We start from the raw sequence: 19,811 nt of genomic DNA on the forward strand, positions 1-19,811 counted from the left end.
ACGTTACTGGGGTGCTCTGAGCTCAGCACATCCCACACCTGAACTGCACAGCACAGCTCACCTGCTGCAAAGCAGAGCAGCTCAGACCAGCAGTGCAGGGAATCTCCCAGCCCTTTCCACGTGCCCTGCACTCCACACATCCTGAACACACAACCCAGCTCAAGGAGAAAGGGAAGGTACCTACGTGATGGTGAACAGGGGGTCTGATGTCCTGTTAAAGCAGCTTCCAATTCCCATAATGTCAGAGCAGCTTCCCTGCTGGCTCTGCGTGTGCTGTGCCCGCTCTGCTCCCCAGCAGAAAGCCTTCTCATGGGTTACCCAGCCACCAAAATCCTCAGGGAGCTCTTTGGGCTGCTCACCCGGGGTACAATCCACTTTTGGAGGTGACTGCCAAGGTGCCCCAATCCATACCCCCGGAGCCTGACAGGCTCTTGGCAACTCCCAGACCAGACAGAGCAAACCAAGTTCAGCAGCTGTTCCACAGGGCAAGGGGAGGGGAAGCTTACTGGGGGTAGGGCTGACCTCAGAACACTGTATTTATTTTCCATCTAATACCTATAGAGGGAAGGTGGAGACTCAGAAGGATAAAAAGCTTATGCCTCAACTTAACTGTTTACTTATCCACCACATGCTTAAGTCTTTTACCTTTCTTAACCTGCTGACACCTCTCCCACCAGTGGTTTACAACCTAATGTGCTTCAAAAGAGGGAGAGATTATTTACACAGGCTCTTATAATCGTGGAATGCTCACTGTCCAGACTGCAGCTCAATGGGAGGAAGACTCTTTATTTGGATGGTTGGGACTTTGCCTGGTTTAAGCACCAGCAAGGCTGGATGCTGTTATGAAAGAAGATAATGAGAGTGGGATAGGGAAAAGCTCAGCTAAAAAGAGACACTGCTCAGCATTCATTTTATTGCTCTGTGTCAGGCACCAGAGACTGGCTTGGAAAACCAGCATGGATTTGGGCACTGTGTCTGAAACAGCTCAGCTACAGCACTGTTGTCACTGCACATTGTTGCATGTTTTTCTAACAATTCATCAAAGATCTCTCAGTCAAGCCCTGACTGAGTGATAAAAATATACCTCTCTCCTGCAAACCCTCTCAAGGGAGCTTTCAATGCAAAGATCCTTAGTGATAGTAAAATGAAGCACTGAGCTGAGCTTAGGCAAGATGTTTAAAGAGCAAAACAACCACGACTCATTCTATTCCTAGCAGAAGTTCCCTTTTTGTGTAGTCACATAACAGCAGTCATTTCCCATCTCAACAGCTCTCACATTAACCAGCCACTTTCAGTGAAATTCGTGGCTGGGGACCAAGAAAACAAAGCCAGCCACTTCAGAAAGGAAGAAAAGACGTAAGAAACTTCCACCTCTTGCTGGAGACAACCCACCAGAAAAGCCTCTTCCCTTCCCCAGCCTCCCAAAAACAACGACCCTGCCCTGAACCACCCTGCTGACCAGCACCCAGGAGCGATGCAAGAACCTCATGTCCTGAGCAAATATGTCTTAGGTTTTAATCTAATCCACCCTGGTTTGCTCCAAACACTGGGTAACAACTGAAGTTATTCATGTGATGCTAAAATACCCTTGGGATAAATTTAATCACCGTGATACTGCCTTTAATAACAACGTTAATTATGACAGCCGAAATCTGCAGCCATTTCTGCCCTACAAATTCCAATGATATTAAATTACTGTAGAGCCCAGAAAACACTTGGGAGCATGTACTGTACAGAATGAAGTTATGTCTCTCTCCAGCAGGCTGGGAACCACTCCCTGGGGATATTCTGCCCGTGCTCAAGTTTCACTGAGGTGCTTACACAGCTTTCCACATCCCTGGGAGCTCTGCTCCACACAGCTCCAAACAGCAGCATCACCCTGCCTTTGGAAAGAGACCCAAAAAAATTTGTGAGACCCAAATTAACTGACCTGGAGAAGTTTAAACAGGCTGCTTCTAATTTGCAGCAATGGCCTGAGACCCTGCAGAAGTCAGAGAGCCTTCACACCAGGCACAGTTGAAGTATTTAGCAAGATAAGAGACTTTTCCACTGCAGGAAGTTCTTATCCCAGAAAAACAAGCACAGTGCACAGGGCTGGAAAGCAGAAGGGATGGACACCCTGAAAGGGCAGCAGGCCATAAATATCATGTTCATCTCTTCAGAAAGGTACAGCTGTAAATGAGACTTTCCAGCTCATGGCAGGTACAAACCCACAGCAGATACAAAACCTACACGAGATGTACAAAGATCTGCAGAGGGTAACTTGAGAAAAGCATCCCAAAGGCCTTGCAGAAACCACAGACAAAACTGACCTCGATGCAAGGAATTCTAGATTCTCTAATCCCCCCCCAGCAAAGCTTTTCCTGAAGCACTTCCAGCAGAGGATAAAGGAAGGCAATTCTGACAGATGGCAGGGGCTGCTGGTTGCTCAAGCATGAACCAGACTAAGACAAGGGCACTGCTGAGGGATCAGGAGCACAGAAACCTATTTCAGGAACTGTCTTTACCAAGATTTTTCCCTTTTCAATCCTGTCCTTCCTTGACAAGCCACAGCTCTTCACACAACCAAGATGTATCTTTCTAACTCAGGTCTGGGCTGGGTTAAAGGCTCAGTCTTTTTGGGTGACCTCCAAAGCCCAGATCAGACTCAAGGTTTCAGAGCAAGGCTCTTAAATGTGAACAGGCTGAGGATGTTTTACTGAAGGTTCCTCTTGCTTACAGTTTGGATCACTGGATTCCAGACAAGATAAAGATAAAATATGCCATTAAAATGCAAGCCCCGCTCTGCAAATCAAACAGAATATTCCAAAATAAACAAAAGGGAAGCCCTAATGTGGGGATGTGTAATGGTGTTCTGCAGTGCACATGGGTTTTTTTTAAGGAGGCACAGTTTGGTATTTTATCTGGCAAATTATGGTTGGTTTTTAAAGTAAAATTATATTAATTCGTTGATAGAACAAATTAATAAGTAATTTGACATCAATAAATTAATTTTTTTACAGGTTAGGAAACAAACACATCATCACAGAAGAGTGAGGTTTGATTTAACAGCCATCAAAATTTCTGAGACCAACAGCTTAAACTGCCACTGCCTAAACAACACATGTTGAAGGGGTTACTATGTAAATAAACCTGCACCCCCTTTATTGCCCAGTAATCAAACACCCTGCAGTTGTCCCTCAGCTGCTGGATTAGTCCAGGCTCACAGTCCCAGCAGCCCCAGATGGAAGGCTGGATTATTAAAGCTGCCTTGAATGGGTCTGCACTGCACAGGCAAACCCAAACCAGAGCATGCATTTGTATCTGATTTCCAAATCCAGCTGGTAACCAGACTAGACAGAGCTGGTTTAAGAATTAGGGCTGAAAATAACTGCACTCTCTGTTTTGACTACAGGATAAAACACAATGTGAGAAAATACTTGTAATTTCTTATGCTTGATTACACAGAATATTTCCCTGTGTGGTTTGCTGGCTCCTCCAACCCCATTGTTGGCCAGGGAAGAAAAGAGGACTTGTGAAAAATTGTTGTGATTTATTGGGGAGTGAAGCCTAGAACATAGCCTGGGTAAAACATGCCCTGCTGAAACTCAGCTCAGCCCCATCCCTGAGCAGGTGATCCCTGCAAAATTCCAGTGCTGCCTCTGCACTGGGATATGATAACACTAATATTCTGCATGAGAGGTAGATTATCTCAGACTTGATTATTTGCAGAATCATCAGAGCATGCCTGACTATGGCAGCCCTAAAATAAACTTGATGAGTTTTGCTTTGCTGCCCTGCTTCCAGACACTGATTTATCTTCCAATTACCAAGCACATATTCAGCAAATGGATACACAACTCTGAAAAAAAAAAGCCCTTCAGTAAAAAACTGAGCTGTTCATCCTTGTAAGCCAAGGATGAGAGCCTCTCCCACAACAGCCACAAAACTCAAAGCAAAAAAAAAAAGACCAACAAAGTATAAAAACAATTGGAAGAGGTCAGGAAGAGATTAACTCTAATAGCAAAAATTAAAAAAAAACACCCAGTAGCACTTCCTGCCACCAGAGGTTCGAACTCAGGTCATTCTAAGACCTGAAATAGCCTTCAGGTAAAGGAGTCTTCAAAGCCTCTTTAGAAAACTGATTGGGAACCCTCTGCAGCATCTGTCTGGGGTTAAATCCCCCTAAATCCCAGGATTAGTGACCTGCTACGAGGAGCGACGTGTTGGCCTTGAGGGACTGGAAACTCCCAGCTCCTCATCTCTGCTTCAGGAAAGAGCTGATGTGACAGCTCCATCCCACAGTCCTACACTTGATCTCACCAGTGGCAACCCAAGGACTGTGTAAGCAACCCCAAGTTCCTTATTCAAGTCCAAGATTATGGGATGCTGTCAAACTTGTTGGGATGCCTCTCCATCCGCTCCCCTTCATCTTCCCGACTAATTAACGTTCCAGAGGGCTCACCACAGCACTTTGCCTGGGTCCTGAGAGTAAAACACTCCTGAGGCTCTTTGTGAAGAAGCAAAGGATCCTCATTCCCTGCCAGAGGAAGGAGGAGGGACAATCTTGGGTCTCTAAAGGAGACTCACCCCGTGTTTCACAGCTGCTCAACAACAAAACCCAAACCCACACGGCATTTACCGTGCCTTTTTAAATACATAGATTTTTGGGGGCCTTAGGGAACTGCCAAAGGTTTTATCTTCTACTTTATTTAGCCAAAAAAAAAAAAAAAAAAAAAAAAAAAGCCAGCTGAGTGCTCTAAGCAACAGTGCAGTGAGTCATGAGCCGTGCAATTCCTGTTCTTCGAAAAGGACGCTGCACTGCCCGAGGCAGCGTCTGCACAGCCCAGACCTCCCCTATTCCAAAAGAAACCCTTTCTGTGGCATTGTTCAGAGGTGAGCCAGGCCCTTTGTTTCACTCAGCTTTATTTCTTATCTCAGGACATTCAATTCTTAATGCAGAGCAACCTCCAGAACACCAGGAGCAGCAAATCACGGGATCCCATCTGCGTTAAAGCAGAGATGTTCCTGCTCCTTCCTGCTCCTGCACTACTGAAAGGCACTTCTGGGGAATTCAATCTGCCAGCTCCCCTGTACAAAAGCTCCTGCATAAAACACACATTGCACTGTGCCATCCAGCTCAGCCAAATGCCTGGAACAAAACCCACTTCTGACCCGTTATTTCCAAAAGCTGAGTGACTCCCTAGAACCACAATATGTACTCTTCATTCACCCTCAAAATTGCAGCTTTCCACAGCTGGAAGCTTCTTCCTTTTGCATTTCTAATTCCTCTCCATCCCTAAGCTCAGCTAGAACCAGTGCCTGCCACGCAGAACAGCAGGAAAGGTGTTTTATTATCCAATTACAACTATTGCTGCTTTACCCTTCCCCCTTACTGAGGCTCCCAGGAGCCACTGCCACATCTGACAGGCTCATGCTGTGCCCCTGAAGTCACACACACACCCCTATTTTCCTTTTTAACTTCCCTTTTTTTTTTTTTTTTCTTAGCTGCTTGGAATTAAAATCACTGCTCCTGCTAACACACAGTGATGTAAATCAGAACAGTGCTACTTGAACACAAATTGGGTAAAAAACAAACCAAACCATCCCAAAAGCCATCAAAGCACCATCAGACTTTTACTACAATGGGCATCTACCTCCCAAGAGCCCTCCAGTGCTTCCAGCACGTTCCAGAGCAGCGCTGCAGTGCTCTGGGAAAGTCAAACAACTCACACAGGGCAGCCCTGGGTCTGGCAGCTCTACTGGCCACGCTCCAAACTCTCTTTTCTCCCTGACAGCAACCACGAGACTGCCCAGTTCCAGCAGCAGGGTCTGGGCACGGGGTGGGGACGAGCCTTGAAAGGAAAAGCTGCCCTTGGTGCATCTCTCCCCATTCAGGTTCCTCAGCAAAGCAAACAAGCCCAGCAGAGGAGGAGTCCTGGGGAGGAACTGCCTGGAATTCTGCCTTTTCATCGGGGTGTTCCCAAGGGAATTCAGCTCTGCAGGGCTGGGAGATGCCATGCCCAGGGAAGAAAGTCTGGGCTGCTCTGCAGCCTCTTACAGCAATTGCTGCCTACCTTTTATTTTCTCTTTAAATGGGAGTAGGATTGTGTACCTAAGCTCAAAGAAAAGACAGAGTCAGGCATCCCTGAGTAATTACTTGGAGATAATTATAATATTAATAGAAAGAGAAAAAACCCCACATGCCTATTTTTATATCTAATGTATTTTTACACATACATAAAATCCTGGAGTTCATTTCACAGTAGGATCTGCCTGGCCTGTCACATCAACACAAGCTCCAGAAACATCCTAATCTGGTGGATAAACACAAGCCCCAAAGCTCAGAGGGGAGACTCTCTGGACAAACATCCATCCCTTGGCTTGCACTCAGAATTCTGGCTCAACCACACGGGCCCAACTCTGGTAATTAACTCCATGGAGAGCTTCCCATCAGGCAGGAAAAGCAGCTGCAAATCCCACACTGCTGCCTTTAGCACAGCAATTACACTTTCCATTCCAGGGGCGGATGCAAAGCACTGGGATATTTTCAAAGGGAGGCAAAAAAAAAAAAAAAAGGAAAAATCAATGCCAGAGAAAAGCTGATTTCTCAGGACTTCTCCTGAAGGCAAGAGGATTAAAAGGTTTGTCTTCGTGCCCGCTTTAGGAGGTGCAAATAAAACTCCCGGGGAAATTATTTTTGAGTTCTTCCTCGGGGGCAGGAGAAGGATCAGGAACGGGCACCAAATTACAGATGCTGGAACAGAGGCATCAGTGCAAGAGCAAAGGAGAAGTTGTTGTTCTCCAGAGAACAGTTTAGACCCAGCAATTTGGGAGGGTAAGATTCCTGTCAGCCTCCACTCACTTACCTGAGAACAGCAAACCATGTCTAAAATTATTTAATTTGGGGGGAGGAGGAAAAGTAAAACCAGAGTGGACAAACATTTTTAATTTTCACCTTAATCAAAATTCCCAGAAAAATTCTGATCTCTATTTGCTGTGTTTTTCTCAAGCAGCTTCATATAAGTGCCCAACCCAGCCTCACACTGCTCTGCAGAACAGAGTCCCCAAACCTTTTTGATCACGCAAGCCAACGAGTAAAAACATTTTGAGCACTCCCCAACATACACTTATTTATATAAAAATGCATTTATATAAAAATACAAATATATTTCTATATAAATACATAAAAGTTATATATAAAATTAATTTGATATACAAATACATTTATACGTAAACGTGAAAATAAACTTGCATACATTTATATATAAAAATTTCATTTTATATATAAATATAAATACGTTTTTATAGAAATACATTTTACGTTTATATAGAAACAAATTTCTTTCTGTATTGAAATTGTATAGAAATACATTTCTTTCTATATATAAATTACACAGAAATGCATTTATTTCTATATATAAATTACACAGAAATACATTTATTTCTATATAAACGATACAGGCATGTACTAGTTAGGTGCTGTACATTATTCCTGCACTTTGGCAGGTTGTTTTGCACACCCCTGGGGGGCCCAAACCCCATTTTGGGAGACCCTAAATTCCCCCCTGGCTGCCAGGACTCACGGCTGTGAATGTGCTGTCTCGTAGCGCTCGAAGGAGTGAGACAGGTCGTGTTTGTTGTTCATGTAGCACTGAGTGCACAGGTCGTAGTCAAAGCACATCTTGCACTTCCACCTCATCCCACGGATGCCGTGCTTCTTGCAGCAGTCACAGATGATGTTGGGGTGACGGACACCTGGGAGGGCAAAGAGGCAAAGGAATGTGGGATTCACACAAAATCGCCCCTCAGAACACCTGGACAACGCTCTGGGGGACAGGGTGGGATTGCTGACTCCAGCCAAATAACATTTAAAAGATCAAACTCCAATCATTTATTAAGAACAGGGATCCCCACAGATGGGAATGCTACATGAACTAAGGCAGGAGATGGGTTTGCCGAGGTCTGCGCCCCTTGTCCATGGCATACTCATTGATTTGGGTGCTGCCATAAGGCAGGAAGTTCTAAGCCCCCCATCCTTGCCATACTGACCAATCAGGGTATTGCCATAGAGCAGGAATTCCTAAGCCCCCTGTCCTTGCCACACTGATCAATCTGGGTGTTCCTATAAAGCAGAGTTCCTAAGCCCCCCATCCTTGCCATACTGATCAATCTGGGTGTTCCTATAGAGCAGGAGTCCCTAAGCCCCCTGTCCTTGCCATACTCATTGATTTGGGTGTTCCTATAGAGCAGGAGTTCCTAAGCCACCTGTCCTTGCCATACTAACCAATCAGGGTATTGTCATAGAGCAGGAGTTCCTAAGCCCCCTGTCCTTGCCATACTGATCAATCTGGGTGTTCCTATAAAGCAGGACGTTCCTAAGCCCCCTGTCCTTGCCACACTGATCAATCTGGGTGTTCCTATGGAGCAGGACGTTCTAAGCTCCCCATCCTTGCCATACTCATTGATTTGGGTGTTCCTATAAAGCAGGAGTTCCTAAGCCCCCCATCCTTGCCACACTGATCAGTCTGGGTGTTCCTATGGAGCAGGACGTTCTAAGCCCCCCATCGCTGCCCCACTCACCGATCTGGGCGTTGTCGTAGAGCAGGAGGTCGTAGGCTCCCTGGAAGCCCGTGCGGTAGTTGGTCCTGTTGCCCTGGTCCCACTGCACCACCACGGTCTTGTCGGGGGTGGTGGGGCTGCCGGCGCGGCCGATCTCCACCACGGTGCCCACGTTGCCCTCGCCGCTGTCCTGGCTGCCCCACTTCCAGTCCACGCCGCGCACCACCCGCATGCCCACCTGCATGCTGGCACAGGGCTCCGCATCCATGGAGTGCTCGGCAATCCCTACAGCTCTGCCCCCCGGGGGGGCTCGCACACGGCCAGGGGCAGCAGCATGGTCAGCACGCCTGAAACACAACCAGGCACGAGGGGTCACGCCTGGCACAACACACCAAACCCCCCAGAACGACCTCTGCTGCCTCCACACATTCACCTCGCTCCACTGATGCTTCTAAAGAATCCTCTGAATTGTTTATAAAACTACCCAAGTAATGTTTGCTTCAGTGAAACGGTTTAAAATGGTTATCTGCACTGTCTGGGAAGAGTTTAAATGCTATTCGCTTGAGTTAAATAATGTTTTAAAAAAATAAGATCTGAGTAAATGTGCTTCACTAAAAGCAGGGATCCTCACAGCTTTAGCACAGGTGGGAATGATACACGAGCTAGCCAGACTTCCAAGGCACATAATCATCTGTGATAACATCCAAAAACTTATTCCAGAGCTCTGTGTATGAGGGAAGAGAATGGGGCAAGGAGTCTTTACACACTCCAGTACCAGCCCTTGACTCCAAACTCGGGAGTAAGTGCAACAGCAACCAACAAAAACCCCCAAAAACAGTAAAGAGAGTTGAAATAAATGTCCAGGAAAGCACCAGCCCCGTGATTTTAGTAATAAGTCAATACCCACCTATTTTTCAGGAAGACCCTTCATATGCACCTCATCACTTCACACTGCACCTCATCACTTAGCACTGCAGTGGGGAGATTCACTTGCCCTCAAAGTTAGTTTTGGTTTCGGTTTGGGGACACAGGAAGTTTGAAAACTGCATCTGAGAGAAACGTTTGTCTGTTTTTCCTGCGGTTTTTTTAAACATTGCCAATGTCAGGTAAATTTCAGTCTTTCCCTGCAGTTTATCAGTGAGCAGGAACATGGAAGGGCTGTTGCTTACCTGCAATAAGCAGAGCAGATTTTGTGCTGGGATCAGGAAAAGCCTGGGATAGCCTTCCCAACTGTTGCCATGGCAATGGGTAAAAGAGGTGAATACCACACAGATGCATCACATCCTCGATTTTGAATTAAATCAGATGATCAAACCCTGGTTTCTCTCTTTACCACAATAACAAGACAGAGAAGAGTGTGGCTTTCAACATCTAGGACCCGGAAAAATCTCCTGTGGCATCCTTTAATCTCTGGGCATCCCTGGGTCTCACCCACAACATCCAGTATTGTGTCAAAATTTGAAAATCAGACCCAACAGAACGCCAAGGGCCAAGGAGTGCAGATGCCAAAAGCAAACCTCACCCACTGCCACGACACAGAGCAGCTCAGCCCAGGGTGACAATCCTGGCCCAGCTCAGGGATGTGCTCAGACAGCACAGCAACAGCAGCAGCTCTGGGCCCCTGTGACGTGTTGTCAATGCCCCCCACCCAAAAAGCAACTGAAACCACCAGGGCCTAAAAATAACCCCTTCCTGCAGCCAAAGAGCCCCGACCGAGCGTGAGGGGGAGTCGTCTGATGCAAAGTCACGTTTCTGGCGTGCAGAAAGAGGCCGATTCCCGCCCAGCTTTAGCATCTCTGCAGCTTCAGACCTCCCCTGCCACGCATCACTGTGACACCCAGACATCTGTCACACGGGAACAACATCAAACCCCGTGTCCTTGTGAACCCCACGTCATCCTCGTTCTCATCAGCACCAAAAAGACGCCTCGGGCGGCTCTTCCACCGAGAGCTGTGGAGGTGGATGTAACAGTGCTGAGCTGAAGGTGCACCAGTGTTTGCTGCCTTTATGAGAGCAGGAATCATAAAAGAATATCCTTTTTAGACAGCTTTGCAGGGCCCTAATGAGATTTGTGTGATCCTCTCTTCCTCCAGATCACAGAGGAGTAAAATGGACTATTTATTCCTTCGAACTAAAAGGCAGAGCTGCTTTTTTTCAAAGGCTGCTGTGAAGCAGTCAGGAGTCTGAGAAAACAAATGGGAGCATCCAACAAAGCAAAGGTGCAAGAGGAACATAGTTCAGTTATTCCTACAGGCCTTTTTCCTTAAAAACATCACAGGCTTCCGAACTCCCAGCATTTCCAGGAAGGAAATGCCAGTTCCAGCCATTACTCGTCACAAAAGAACATTCCAGGCTGTGCCACAAACCCATAAAATTTAAGTCTCTGCAGTGTAAAGGAGGATAATCCCTTGCCACCTGGGAGCAGCAGGGCAGGCTGGCACGTGACAGATGGTGACCTGAACAGACCCACAGACAGGGCAAACCCACACTTCGTGCCCCTTCCCACCACTCCTGGATGCTGCTCCAGCTCAGGGCACTCCTGTGATGCTGAATTTTGGTTAATGGGGTTGTCTGGGCTGCAAAGACCCCACCAACCCCCTCGTTGGGTGAGCCAAGGCCGCCTCTCTAATGTGAATATTCCATTTTCCACACAAGAATGCACCAAATGCATTCTGCATTCCCATCTGCTCTGCAGGGGAGATGCACAACAAGAGTAAAGGACTGTTCAAAACCTTTATGAGATGAATTACAGTGCTCTTGCAGGCTGAACCTTGCCAGAGCAGCATTATTTACTTCCTAAGTGGAAATGTTTCACTCACTGAAGCAAATACTCCTCCCTTGATGCTGTCTGGGTCATAATTATTCCCGGGAAGGATAGGTAGAGCTGCCAGAAATGATTCACAGAGAAAACAGCAGTTTCCCCGTGGGAATTTAAAGTAACTACGAACAAATAATCCATTATAAGGCACAAGCACAGCTCTGAATCCTGAGGTAACATTCTGACCTTGTCTACTGTGACACAGGAAAGAGCAGCCCAGGCACATCTGTGAGTCCACTCCTAGGAAATCCCACTAATACTTTACTGGAACAAAGGGAAAAACACGTCAGCACTTTCAGCCCACACTTCAGCTGCAGTAATTGTGGCACATTTCTGCCAGTGTTCAACTGCTCTGGAGGTAGAAGGTGCTCTAGGAACAGCCCAATATCCATCTCACAGGAGGCAAAGGTTGCTGCTGCTCTGGATACAGAGCAAACAGAACCCAGGAGGGGTGTAAACAGTTGACAAAATCAGTGCATGCAACTCGGTGATCATGTTATTCCAACTGCAAGGCAAACAGAAGTAGTGTTTAAAACAAAAACAACAACAAAAAAGCAGGGTTTTTTTCTCTCTTCCTCACACGTGTTTTGCAGTTTGAATTCTCTCCTCAGGTGAATTATTCCACCGTGCAGAGATCTGCCTATCCAGAGGATGCTTCCCTAGGCAATTGCAAACCCCACACTTTTCCAAAGGAGCAGCACAGGCTCAGACTTGGATGTTTCCCTCATTCCTGCACATCATTTCTGAACACTCGTGGGGGTGGCTGCAGCAGAGCTCCTATTATAGGGTCTCTTCACAGCAGCCTCACTCCAGCCTGCAATCTCCAACCTCCCCCACTAATACTTTTGTATTCTTTAATAACAACAAAACAACCAGGATCAAATAGCCCTCGGAGCCCAAGGCTCAAAGCTGCAAAGTTAATTACCAAAGTTAATATTCGTGCCAAAAGAGCTCAAATTCAGACTTACCTCTCACTTTCTCTTCAGCACAGCAAACACACACCTGCTCTCACTAACAGGGTGCAGTGCAATTGCTCTGAAGGACACACACAGCTCCCACAAATACAATCATTAATTAATGAGAACTGAGCAAAACCCAGCAAAAACACACAGTAAACAATCCTTCTGGACCCACCACCATCCAAACATTGCCTTGCACCTCCCAGGTGAGGCCAGAACTCCTCAGCCCTGAGCCAGGTGTGCTGCCCTGGGGCACTTCCAAACCCAGAGAGACCCTCCCTGCCTCCCACCACACCTGAACCCTGGCATTCCCAGCTCCATTTGCCAGTACTTTCCACCCTGGGGACTTTTGCCAAGCCCGTGGCATTTTATTACCTCACCTACAACCCACACCAGTTCAACACCCAGCTCTACCACTCCTAAACCTCTCTCCTTGTCTACTCTGACCCCCCTCCAGCCCAGCAAAAGGAATTGCAGAACTGGCTGAAGTGAATAGTTTAATATTATTTAATAGGCTATTTACAAGAACCTGGAGTGCCAGGACAAGAGGGAATGGCTTTAGAGAGGAGGTTTAGATGGGATACTGGGAAGAAATTCTTCCCTGTGAGGGTGGGGAGGCCCTGGCATGGGCTGCCCAATCCCTGGAGTGTCCAAGGGGCTTGGAAACCACCTGGTCTAGTGGAAGGTGTCCCTGCCCATGGCAGGTGGGGGGACTGGATGAGCTTTAAAAGGTCCCTCCCAACCCAAATCCTCCTGAGGTTCTGTGATATTCCACTGCAGAGCCACAAGATCTCAGTGATCCTTTTCCTCCCTTTCCCATGTGCAGTCAGGAATTCTGTTTAGTCTAAATTTTGCAAAATGCCATCTCCGGCACAGGGGAGGGAGAGGAGAGCAGATGATGTTTTTGTGGCTTAAATATCAACAGCAGATAAACTAAGCCATTCTCCTGATAAATTAGTCTCAGCTGAAAAACAAAAACAACAAAAGAAAAAAATAAAAATCAGAAATGGGGCAGCTGCCACCGGTAAAACCAATCAATCAAGGAAAAGCAAAAAAAAGCCTGTGAGGTTAAATGATTTCCATGCCCCAAACCTCACCTGCTCCCGAAGTATATTTAACTGCATTACATAAACAGAATAAAGCAGGTGATTAATAGGCCTTTGCTCGGGGATTAATATCTTGTCATCTCAGCGTCAGCGTGGAGAGCAGGGACACATCCCAACATCCTCAGACACGGGGACACAGGGGGAGGAAGTGCTAAAAATACCCAGCCAGGCACTCTGCTGGGAGTCCCACCGAGAGCATTTTATCTGTGCAATCAACACTTGTCCTTTTCAAATGCCAGCCCATTGATCTGTTTTGCCTACACTGGAGTTCACATTCCATTTACACTGATTGTGTTCTAGCACCCGGGTTGTTATGGGGAGAGGGGAACGTTCCCTTCCCTTTCAAGCTGCAGCAGGGATGTTTCAGAGGTTATCATGCTGCTTTACCAGCCACTCTTTCACCTTGTTAAAAAGGATGGAGGCCTAAAGGAAGCACCAGCAAATATTTTAATATTCAGGAGCAGTAGTTTCGGGCAAACCTTTCTGAGAAGCTTGATCCCAGCATTCTGATTTCCTAAAAAATGGCAAGTAAGCTCAGAATAGATGTTAAAAATGGAAGAAGTTATAGAGAAGTTGCCTATCTTACATTTTGGGTTCATTATGGACGAGTATGGCAGGAGCCAACAGACACAGAGGACACAAAGCCAACTGAACTGAGCTGGCCTTGAACTTCCAGTTCTCACTTCACTCAAACTTCAGCCCCCCTGCGATGACAACAGGCCCAGAAAAGCGAACCTGCTTCAAAAATTAAGCCCTAATCTGCACAGCCTCAGTCCAAACTGGTTTTGTCACCAAGCTCCACGGACCGCAAAGGGATTTTTGTCAGGCAGGAGTAACAAAATTAGCTAAAAAGAAAGTGACAGTATCAGGCAGAAGATCCCCCAGGAGCACAGGACTTTTAGTGAATCAGCTCCCTGCTAACGAATGGACTAGACCAGGAGATTCACTGGATATTGCTCAATGGTCAATATTTGCTTGAAACCATACAAACACAAACATCACCTTTGGGAAACACCACCGGTAAGACAAAAATAAACATCTGTCACGGGCTTCCACCAAGAGGGGTTGTGGTTCACCACAGACTGCTGGGCTGGCCTGGGACTGACTCCATCCTCTTCACAGCAGCGTGGACAGTGCTCTGGTTTGGATCTGGGACCAAAGCAGTGCTGGGAACACGGGGGTGTTTTAGGGGGTGCAGAACAGAGCCCACCCAGCACCAAAGCCTGCCCTGTTCCTCACACTGCCCTGCCTGGGAGAGGCTGGGGGAGCCCGGGAAGCTGGGAGGGAACAGAGAACAGAGCCAGCACAGCTGACCCCAAGTGACCCCAGGGATAACCACCGTGACGTGGGGCTCAGGAATAAAAACTGGGGAAGAAAGAGGAAGGGGGAGGGGGATGTTTGGAGCCAGTTTTTGCCTTCCCAAGCAAGCCCTGTACCTGATGCAATCCTGCTTTCTCAACTTGACCCCTGCAGTCCCCTCCCTTTCCCACAGGGGTGGAAGTGAGGAAGCAGCTCTGTGGGGCTCAGCTGCCCACCAGGGTTAACCCACCACGCACAGAAAGGCAGAACACCTTTCACCAGGGCAGGGACCTCGAAAATTCAGATTTCTAAGCCAAACCCCACAAAGAGAACCAAGTTCCCTCCCCCGGCTTCTGTCGAACACAACAACTTCAGACTGCTGAGATCAGTGCTCATCTGCCCACTGGAGAATTAAAAGTGATTATAAGTGAAAGTTCACACTGGGCATCTAGTGGATGTCTCTTATTACATCCCACGAGATAATTGCTCATGAGCCCGATGAAATTTCCTTCTGGCTTTTGATGAACTGTGTTCTCTCCAGGAGGGAGAGAAAACAGCTCCAGCCATTTGCTTTAATTGGACCCGACAGTTTGCAGATTGTTGCCTCCAGCCTAGGAAAGCTCAGTAGCTGGGGCTGAGGAGAATCCACTTTTTTTCCTCAACAGCGGATTTCAGAGTTAAATTTACATTGCACTACAGTAAAAACAAACACACACACAACCACTAGGTAATGCTGTTTGAGAAAGAAATTTAAAAAAAAAAAGAAAAGGCAATTATTTGCTAAGTTTGAATTAAAGTCTTTTTCACTTTACACAGCAAAAATGGGAGAATGGTATTTTAACTTTCCCATGCCCTCCATGGAAGATCCCTGTGGCAGAAGGAAAACAAAGACTCAGTAGCATTGCATCCCACCTCCTGCCAAGAACCACCACCACTTTTCTGGCCCTTGGCATTAAGAGGTCAGTAGTCAACCACCTGCACCCCTTGCAGGCCTTTCTGTGCCCAGAACACTGACAAAAGCCGTAATATATAAAGACACAGTTTAATAAAGTCAAATACAACCCATCCAGGACAGCTAGAACATCTCCATTACTTAAAGAACAAGCTTAACAGACCCATCAGGAAGGGTTTCAGTGTACTTCATCATGCCTTGTGGAAAAGGATGGACTAGGTGGCCTCAGCAAAATCCCTTCCAGAACTATTCTCAATCATCTAGAAATAGAGGATCAGACAGAAACATATTCCAACAGTGAGAAATCTGTCTTGGCAGCGGATTTCAACTGTGCTCTTACTTGACATTGCTCTAATGTATTTCTCAGAGGCAAGACCATCTGGCCCAGAGCTGATGGTGCTGAGCCCTGGTAAGGTTCAGGTCTGCATCTCTCTCACACCAGCTATCAACTCCTATTTGCAGTTAAAACCTGACTTAAATCACTTAAAAGTTCGTGAACCTCCAGTCTAACCACACAATTGCCCTGTCTGTCCAGAAAGGCAGTCAGTGCCCCCACAGGTCATGCAAAATCAAAGGATTGACTCACTGCAGGAGTGGAAAAACCGAGAGGAATTAATTCTGAAGCCCTGCAAGAAGAGAGGTGGTTGAGCAGTGGGCTGTGCTGGGGCTGCTCAGGGGGATTCAGAGCCTGGAACCCTCAGTGGTGGCACAGTGGGACTGCAAATCCTCTGAGTCAGGAACAAACACAACATCCTCCAGCTTCTCCAGGTGAAAAGTAGTCACTTCAGAGTGAGCTGAGCATAGAAAACCTGCTGGACCTCTGATGGGCCTCATCCTCCTGACTTCAGATCCCCTGCAGGCTCTGAGAGCGGCCAACACTGCACTCCTGCCCGTTTCCAGCCTGCAACCTGCCCTTTCTGTGCTCTGAAAACAGATCAGAAGGTTTAAGTCTAATCTACCCTGACATGCCTTTGGCCAGAGAGACGCTGCCTGCAAGGAGCAGAAGGAACTGAGCAGTAACTGTTGCTTCCCTCCCCGGGACCCAGCGAAGGTTTGAGGGTCAGCACGTACACAACTCACCGCTCTGTGCGTTTTTCAATCACCTTTTTGCTCCCAGCACTTTAAAGAAGACAGGAACGAAGCTCACATATCCCAGCCCCACGTCCTGTTCTCCACAGCCTGGCCCACACCAGCCACAGGAAAAGAAGGAAGTACCAACCCACGATCCAGGATCCATCCCTGCATTCACAGGGGTCACATCAGGGAATGTGGAGGAGTAAGATCCAGCCATGGACTGCCCTGCTCACACACATATAACTGCAGTGATTTTCCAGTCTAAGTGCTGGAAGACTTTTTCTGTGTTCCTGGAAATTTCAACCACCACTACAACTCTCATTGCAGAGGGAAAAGAAATACTGAAATCCTGTAAGTCTCCCAAGAAACGAGAAGCTCCACTTTGTCCTTGCTTAAGAAGAGTATCCAGTGATCTCTTTCCCATCAGAGCTTTTAGTGAGAGTGTATTGAAAAGTGTGCTGGTCTCCCTCTGAGCACATTGTATTATAACACTTTGGCCCCTCCAAAAATGACCTTGATAAGGCAGGAATTAGAGAATCCTTGAAAAACAACCAGACCTCAGATTGCCTGCTCACAGGACTTCCCATTCTATTCCTGGATCCCTGGAAAACGGCAACTGAAAATGAAAGGGCATGCTCAGTCCTGCTGTGAGAGGTAGGGTGACATTCATCCCTGAGTCCTGCCAGAGCCCAGGAGCAGTTCTGCAGCAGAGATGATGAGCAAGGCAAACAGATTTGATGGGAACAGGCAGGGACAACACGACCTCAGAGAGCTGGAGAGAGCCTTCAACTTCAGACAAGCCAGGGCTTGGGCTCTGTGAGCAACCAGTCCTGCTGATAATACCAGTGGTGCACAAACACAAGGCACAAGATAAGCTTGTTTCAGAGGCAACTGTCACAGCTCTGAACAGCCCGTGGGGGTCCTGGAAGTTCTTCATCAAGGCAGCTTAGAAGGCCATGGACGTACCCCTTGCCAAGTGAAAATGGAAGGAGACAACTGAAACACCACACCTGCAGAACTTCCACAGGTTTTGCACCTTCCAAGACATCTGTCCAAGTTTCAGGGACAAGGGGCTGTGCATGGCCTGCCAGCTCTTCCAGACAGTCCCAGCACTGGATCAGTGGTCACTGCAGACCAAAGTGGGAAAATAACAGATTTCTTTATTCACGAATTTGGCACAGGATTTTCACAGCCACGGAGCTTCAAACATGCACTCAAAATAAATGTCAAAACATATGATGCTATACAGCAATATCAGAATAAGCAGAGAATTGAGCCAAGCCAAATATCACACAGATATGAAGATTCTTCTCGTGTCAGTGACTCAGAGAGCTGTGCTGTGCAAAGAGGAAGGGATGGCAAACACATCTACCTTTGTGAAGGCTAAAAAACAGAAACTGTTAATAAGCTGCAGCCACACTTCAGTCCTAAAGGAATTTACATCCTTCCACCACAGAAACAGATGAGATCAGTACAGAAAACAGGCATAAGGTACTGAAAATACATCAGTGGTAGAGCTGGGACACCCCATCTACTGCCCTGTTAGTTGGAAAAGAACTTCTTGAAGGGAACCATCACCTGCCCAACAGAAGTTACCTGCTCCAGACACAAACTTAGACAGCTCCAACTTGGAGCAGAAAACGAAGCTGAAAAGAGGGCAAGACCCTCTCTAGCTCTGCCAAAGCTACTGAGGCTTTCCCTTTCCAATTTCCATTACCAACATGTCACACAGCATCACTCCACTCATAACACTTTGGGGTATTTACAGTAACTGCATCCTTTGACAATCCACTCATCTACACTCTGAAACCACAAATGAAAAATTCAACAGGTAATCAAGTGCAGAAGAAGGTCCTAGAAGGATGAACAACTGCATCATTCGTCATAGGAAGCACTTTTGGGAGACCAAGGAGCTGCTGAAGAGAGGAGAAACAAAAATGGTATCTCATATGGGCCGAATAAACTCCTCCTATAGCAACAGAGAAGTGCAGAGGATTGAATAAGGCTCTTAGCCAAAAAGAGAGAAGGTTGAGCAGTAAAGCCGAGCTCAAGTGACCTCCATGAAGGTGAGCCGGAGCTCACTTGTTTCTCAGCGAGGTGGAAATTGGAATTTGTTACATTCAGAAAGTAATTCTGCAGCCGAGCGCCTGCAGGGAAATCAGAGCAAACACATTTAGTCCTTCCCGTGCAGCTGCACCGACTTCCCCGGCTTTGAGTTCGGCCCTTGCTCCCACGCCTCCCGTCAGGTCAGGAAGATCGCAAACATCACAGAAACACGGGAGAGGGGAAAAAAATCCACACGTGCTTCGTTACCCCCGGCACGGGCTGCGGGGACACGGAACGCCCCCGGGGAGCCCCCGCCGGTGCTTCGGGTCTCACCTTCGCCAGCCAGGACTTACCTGCAGTACCTGTTCGGGAGCAGGATGCGCGCTCCCACCCTCCAGGGCAGCCAGGGGAAAGGAAAATGGAGCAGGAGCCAGCGGGCTGGCCCCACCGCCCGCCCGGAGGCGGCAACAAGGGCAGCGCCCAGCCCGGCTCGACCCGCGCGGGGGAAACCGCGGAGAGAAACCACGCAGCCCTTACCTGAGAGCGCGGGCACAGCGCGCAATTCCCGGAGCCCTTATCCAGCGGCTGCTCTGCCTTCTTTCCCTCCTTCATCCTCCGAGCAGCACCAGCTGCTCCGGAGCGGCCTGGGCGGAGTTGGGGTGGTGGCGGCGGCGGCGGTGGAGAAGAACAGCGAGGGGAAAGAAAAGCGGCTCAGGTGGCACCGGGAGCGCACGGAGAGCGGGGCGGGCTGAGCTCCCCTTTCGAAACCCCCTTCTCCCTTCCAGCAGCACCCCCGGAGCGCCGGCGGCTCCGCCAGCCCTGCCCGAGCGCCGGGAAGCGGCCGGGCCGTGGCCCCGCGGAGCTGCTGCTGCTGCCGCAGCGGCGCCGCTCCGAGCCCGGGGCCGCCCCGCCCGCTCCGCCCCACGGCGGCACGACGGGAGCCGTAGTCCCGCTCCGGGCACCGCCGACTACAACTCCCGGGAGCCCCCGGGGACACCGCCGAGGAGGGTGGAGGG

The 19,811-nt window shown here is 48.0% G+C and overlaps 1 protein-coding gene across 1 annotated transcript in view; it reads right to left on the bottom strand.

Moving 5' to 3' along the window:
* The window catches only part of MIB2 (MIB E3 ubiquitin protein ligase 2), a 37,979-nt gene extending 18,405 nt beyond the window's left edge, over positions 1 to 19,574 (bottom strand). Inside the window, exons 1-3 of the mRNA XM_050322478.1 lie at positions 19,333 to 19,574; positions 8,563 to 8,888; positions 7,566 to 7,737 (exon numbers count right to left, since the gene is read on the bottom strand). Coding sequence (XP_050178435.1) covers positions 7,566 to 7,737; positions 8,563 to 8,809 — 419 coding nt within the window. The 5' untranslated portion in view covers positions 8,810 to 8,888; positions 19,333 to 19,574. The remainder of the gene's footprint in view (positions 1 to 7,565; positions 7,738 to 8,562; positions 8,889 to 19,332) is intronic.
* Between the last annotated feature and the right edge of the window lie 237 nt (positions 19,575 to 19,811).

Source organism: Myiozetetes cayanensis, unplaced genomic scaffold (genome assembly GCF_022539395.1).
Source record: "Myiozetetes cayanensis isolate MyiCay16 unplaced genomic scaffold, myiCay2020 scf28, whole genome shotgun sequence".
NCBI classification, from domain to species: domain Eukaryota; kingdom Metazoa; phylum Chordata; class Aves; order Passeriformes; family Tyrannidae; genus Myiozetetes; species Myiozetetes cayanensis.